This window comes from Acyrthosiphon pisum, chromosome A1 (assembly GCF_005508785.2).
Source record: "Acyrthosiphon pisum isolate AL4f chromosome A1, pea_aphid_22Mar2018_4r6ur, whole genome shotgun sequence".
Lineage (NCBI taxonomy): Eukaryota > Metazoa > Arthropoda > Insecta > Hemiptera > Aphididae > Acyrthosiphon > Acyrthosiphon pisum.
In genome coordinates, this window is record NC_042494.1 from 59,633,466 (window position 1) to 59,639,465 (window position 6,000).

The 6,000-nt window shown below is 30.2% G+C and overlaps 1 protein-coding gene across 3 annotated transcripts; it reads left to right on the forward strand.

Moving 5' to 3' along the window:
- The first annotated feature begins 999 nt into the window (after nucleotides 1–999).
- LOC100164831 (uncharacterized) lies at nucleotides 1,000–4,156 on the forward strand. Of its 3 annotated transcripts, none has more exons than XM_008188872.3 (5): nucleotides 1,000–1,123; nucleotides 1,201–1,274; nucleotides 2,321–2,463; nucleotides 2,595–2,721; nucleotides 3,651–3,890. In XM_008188872.3, exons 2-5 carry the CDS (start codon nucleotides 1,262–1,264, stop codon nucleotides 3,785–3,787), a joined length of 420 nt encoding a protein of 139 aa, XP_008187094.1. In that variant the 5' UTR covers nucleotides 1,000–1,123; nucleotides 1,201–1,261; the 3' UTR covers nucleotides 3,788–3,890. The 3 variants fall into 3 exon arrangements, with proteins under 3 accessions (XP_008187094.1, XP_008187093.1, NP_001156197.1); XM_008188871.2 differs by having other exon boundaries at nucleotides 1,004–1,123; nucleotides 3,648–4,058; NM_001162725.2 differs by having other exon boundaries at nucleotides 1,050–1,123; nucleotides 2,432–2,463; nucleotides 3,648–4,156.
- The last annotated feature ends 1,844 nt before the right edge of the window (nucleotides 4,157–6,000 follow it).

Here is a 6,000-nt window from a genome sequence, read left to right on the forward strand (position 1 = left end):
CTATTTTTTTATTTTGTTATAATTCAAAAACAATAACGACCGTAGATACATACAAGTTTCACCAAATATATAAATTAATATATTCATATTAGTTTTATATATATGCCATTAAATGGTATAATTTTAAAAATATTTTTGTTCTTATTGAGCTATTTATAGATATTTGAAATTTTGAAATTGATGTCTCTAAATATCTATAAAAATTAATTTATTACAAATTTAGTAAAAGTTTTATAATAAGTTATTTTAATAGTAGCTTAAAAATATTAAGTCTATATATATATAAGTCTAAATATTAAGCCCAAGCATGATTTATATTAGCGTTTAAAGTTTAATTTTAACAAAAAAATCACCAAAATTAAAAATATTTTCAAATTATTTTGTACCTGTAGTTAAAAATTTACAAAATACTCAATTTTTTTAGCCAAGAATTGAATATTTAAAACCATGATTCTCATAAGTAGTTAATATTGTAACCAAAAAGTCTAAAAAATATAATTAACAACGTTTTTTACAATAGACATTAGACATTTTAAGTTAAAATTTAGACGGAATTAGATATTTTAATGAAAAATAACAATGTTAGTATTATTTTTAATTTTACTATATAACGTAATGACATTTTTAGAAAAATGTAGAAATAGTTCCTCTAAATCTAGTTAGTCCAAGTCCTCACATGATTGTATTCACTACAAACGAACACAAGCAATTTCTCTGGGGGACCCCACCATCGACTGTGTTGACCCTAGAATTTTATCAAGATTAATAAAAAAAAATAAAAAGAGTAAATAAAAAACATTTGATATTATGATTAATTATGGGATGAACAATATAATTATATATCATTAAATTATATATTTATTATTTATATCTACAAAGTGAGTTATTACAAATTAAAGGTCATTGCTCTGTCACACACTGAAATATGTGTCAAAAAAAAAAAAAAAAAACCATTGATAGAATGATTAGAATGTATACACAAGTGTTCAATATTTTTTTGAACATTAAAACAATTAAAAGAAATATAGAAGTAAATTGATAAAATATTTAGTACCACATAAACTTCCCGAATAACAATACAATAACAATCACATTTTAGTTGATAACTGGCACTACTTCTCAAGTATGTTATTCATATAGTATAAAAATATAAGTATTATTATACGAGTAATATCTTAACACAATGGACTGTTTAAATAGATTGTGCAACCAATTCCAAAATACTGGTGAATAGATTTATCCAGGATCTAAAGAACGAGTTATGTGGCTTAAAGGTTTGTAGTTACACACAAATTTAAGGTGGTTGGAAGCACGCCTTTTCTAAGGAGTATTTGATGGGAAATTGCTTTAACACACATGGTTGTGTACTGTTATTGAGTGTTTTAAATTATCATTTGTATGAATGTCTCTAGCACTGTCCAGATTTTAAACACCAATATTCACATGACATAGAATATATTAAAATAAAATATTTTTATCACAGAAGAAACTAATGTAAACCAATCAGTTTTTGATCTAAAAGCTGGATAAAATTGAAGCCTATTTAGAATGAACAGATTTTAATTTTAAATAAATGTTGACCTTATTGAAATGTTTTCTAGATTATTGTAGAAGTAAATTCCTTATAAGTAATTGTTAAATTAACTACAATATTTTTCAAGATTAAAATCTCATTATTCTAAGCAATTTTGTCAAGCTTAAGATTGTATGATACCACTAGACTGCGGCCCACGAGAGAGTATTACAGTTTTGAACTTTGTGCCATTTAGTGTAGGCCTACGTCCTACCTAACCTAACCTATGTCAAATACGTAAAAATATTAAATACCTCATTTCAAATTTTAAAATTATTAAAATGTAAAAGTATAATTTAATCAAAAATAAATAATATGCATTGAGCAGCAAATTAATAAAAAGTGTCTTGGGAGGGGTGCAAATTTCCACGTTGCCCCCCCTCATAAATACGCCACTGCTATTATAAACTCTTATAACTTATATCCATAATTTGTATTGGAATCGGATATAAAACGCCGTATAACTATTAACTAAACCTAGAACTGTAAAGTGCACACAAATCATATTCGTAAGTTTATGAATTCCTCACGTACTAAAATATAGTGACATGTTTATTTCTAGATTGTTGCATAGTAATATTAGATAGGTACCTATAATACGAAATACGAATCTTAGACGACATTGATTGTTGATTTAAAACCTAGGCATATTTAAATTATTACAGTCAGTATTAAGAAACTAGGTATGTGCATATTATAAGTGCTGAGTGTAAACATGTCTTTGAATATTAAAAATTCCTTAAACAGATACACGTTTTGCTATATATACAACAAAATGTCACTCACGCTCTCAAATTCATTTGAGATTTACAAGTGACCAAGAGACAATTCCAATAGTAATCATGAAATTTGTTTTAGCATTTGTGCTGTTGATCGGTATTTCTTGCCAAGTAAGATAAACTTTTTTGTTATAACTTAAAATAATAAAAATTAATTTATACACGACTTTTTATGTTATTATTTGTAAATGAGTATAAAAATCGTCAATACAGTAATGTAAAATGTTCTATCGTTGAATTAGATTGGACGAGGGGATTGTGCTCCTGAAACACTGTATGAAGAAATGAAAGGAATGATGAGTGATAGTGTGCAGTTTGTTAAAGATACATATCACCAATACATGCCGAATATACCGGGCATAAACCCAGGTGAGTAAATTATAATTTATGTCCCTACGAACATTTCACTGATATATACCTCTTAAGTGATATTTAACTATACTATATGAGACCCGAGTGCACAATGCTGAACGCAAAAAATAATTTCTGCCAAGTTAAATTGTGTTTGGAATTTTAAAATTTAGCAGTACACGTTCAACTGATAAATATATTAAGCAATGTCCGATAATCACAATTCTTATAATTTTATTTAATATTTTTCTAATGGCTATCTAGTGATTAGGTCCACAACTATAAAAAAAAAAAGCAATACGACTCTTCTTCAACTACATACCTAGCGCGACAGTTGAATACTTAAATGCATTTTAATACAAAATATTACCTATAGGCTATAAGTAAACATAAAGTATAAATTCTAATACTTACATCATAATTTACAGTTTCTACGGACCATTTAGGTCCGTTACCAATTGCCTTCATCTCATTTGTCAATATTTTTCTTAATGTTTTGGGCGATTCTGTCTCTCCCTAGTTTCCTAGGTCGTACTCTTACCCATTTTGTGTTCGGTTTCTATCTCGAGCCCAAGCCAAGGGTCCCTTTCAGCTTGTTTTCTCTTTCCATATATATTTGCAAGTAGGTATAGCTCTTACTTTAGTTCTCTTTACCTAGGTTTTCTTCAATCGCCACCATTATTATTAAATCATCAGGGTATGCCGTATGCGTAATGCTTCCACTGCAAGTTCTAACCTGGTAGTTTTCCATCCGGATTCCTGCTATATCCGATATTTGATCGTTTTTGATAAATTTAACCCGAGTTAATGCCTAACAATTCTTTTAATTTAATTATTTCAATATCAAAAAATTAATACACAGTATGTAAGTACAAGTAGACAGTAGTACAGATTATAGGATAATAACTAAATATTAATTTTCAACTTGTTTATTTTTTAAATAGTAGATTTGCCTTCGGTATCGATGCCAGACTCATTGAGCAGTGGATATGATACCGTTAAAGATGGTTTGGGAGATATGGCGGAAGGAGCTGGAGAAATGGCAAAAGATACCATGGACGGTATCGAAAAAACTATAGATTAAGTTTAACGTCATACTTAGAAACAAAAACAGTAGATAGATATTAATAAAAATACAAAAGATTTCTTTAATATAATATAATTTTCTTATTATTAGAAATATATAAATATGTTTAGTAATTTGAAATTTGAACAACTATAATTTATAACTGTAATACACATTACAAATGTTATACAATTTAATCTACATTTTTCTGTGTCTAAAATAAAAAGTTCATAAATATTAATTTCAACACCACAATTATAATTAATTCAATAAATATTACATAGTTAAACTGATATTATCTAATTTTTACTAATATCATAAAACATATGATAATAATAATATAAATAATACTATGCATTATTGACATATATACCTATTACCTACCTATATATGCTGCTTGTCTATTATGGTATCTACGATCTACCTATTTACTAAACAAGTAAATGTAATAGATTAATATTATTAAGTCATGGCTATTTGATTTATGTGCAAGTTGCCGGTTGATAATTATTTTTATATCCGGCTTATTGAGTTAAAAATGGTTCTAACAGGTAATCTAACGAGCATGAAATACGTATAGTCGTTTCCACAATTAAATATAGACAATTATTTAAAATCTTTCTCGAAGTCTAAATTGTGGTTTTGTGTCTGAAATCTGATCAATAAGGCCCAGATTTTAAATGCTATAAAAATCGTCAAAAAATGTTTAAAAAAAATTTACATAAAATATTTATTTTACCGCAAAATGCCCTTAAAAATTGACATAAAAAATTATTTTTTAATGCAATGTTTTATTTAGGTACACCTTTTTTTTCGGTTTGGAATCGTGGAAATATAGATCCACATTGTTGCCTTCCTGACCACATTGTTTATTTTACAATCATATACATATTATAACGTTGACAACATTATACAAAATATTCGACACTTACATTGAATTGGGGGCCTCTAACCATCCAGAGAGTAGGCCTTCCGCCTACAATTTATAACTTAACTACATTACATCAATTGGTTTTAACCTGCTTCCATCCTTTGTCGTTCCCTCTCCAGACTGTTTCCTGATCATGACTGACTCCACCATCTCAGTGAACTGCTTTGTCATCCTTGAGGCACTCTCTCCGATCCTCTTCCTTTGTCCAATGTCCACCGACAGGTCCTCGTATGGTGGACCGCATAGCAGATTCTGGACGTCCACCGACTGAGGTTGCCTGCCAAACGAGCCCACCATTCGGCTCTTTCGTTATCCTAAAAGGGACACTTAATTGCCTCAGACCAAAGACATTTTTGAAAACATCTGTGATTGGTAAGAGCTTGTGGGCTGTGCCATGTGGAAGCTCGCTGACTTTGGTCCCTGATACCACCATCTCTCGATATCCGGAATTAGTACCTTTGTCTAAGTCTCCTTGGTCATCCGGTCCCAAACGGCCTACCACCGATGGATTGTCTCCCTCCGTTGTTCAGGCTTTGAGTACACAGCATCAGTCTTCTTAAGCCCGGCGATTGATTTACGTTATATGACCAGGATATATGCAGGGGGCATTCTGCAGGCCAAGACAAACACTGCCATATTCGACATTCTCCTATAGCACCTAGCGACCCTGAGAACGGCACACCTCTGGGACTGCGTAATTAGAGACTCTGACTTCCTTGTCCCGACGATGATTTCTGAGCACGTCTAGGTGCCACTTATTAGATATATTTAGATACACCTAATGTACAGCAAATTTAAAATAATTTACTAAACATTTATTAAAAAAAAAAAAAAATTGATTTAAGTGTTTATAAATTATAATCATAGCCTACAAGTTTTACCATTGGCTGATAAATGTTTTCCCCTCTGTGTAGGCCTAAGTGGGTAAATACTAAATAATTTAAAATACAATTTATGAACTATAAATATATCACCATCCCCTATACTCTATACCTATATCTATTCATCTATACTCCATTCCGAATGAGATCAGTACCGGGTGGCCAAGTTGGACGTATGGGAATGGCTAAAGTACCTTATTTTACTATTAGTATACTTATGGTGACCAGACGTACTTATTTTATAAGGACAGTACTGTGTTTTGGTAACATTTCCTACTCATAGGCGCACATAGGGGGGTGCTTGGGGGTGCTTAGCACCCCCACGTTTCAAACTAGCACCCCAATTTATTTCAGTATTTCACCAATCATTTTTAAATTATTGTGGTTTATTGGTTCGGATTTGTTTTTTTTTGTTTGTA

Coding starts and splice junctions, on each gene's coding strand:
- LOC100164831 (XM_008188871.2), top strand. Junction 2,464..2,594: donor TGATCGGTATTTCTTGCCAA/GTAAGATAAACT, acceptor TCGTTGAATTAG/ATTGGACGAGGGGATTGTGC. Junction 2,722..3,647: donor TATACCGGGCATAAACCCAG/GTGAGTAAATTA, acceptor TTTTTTAAATAG/TAGATTTGCCTTCGGTATCG.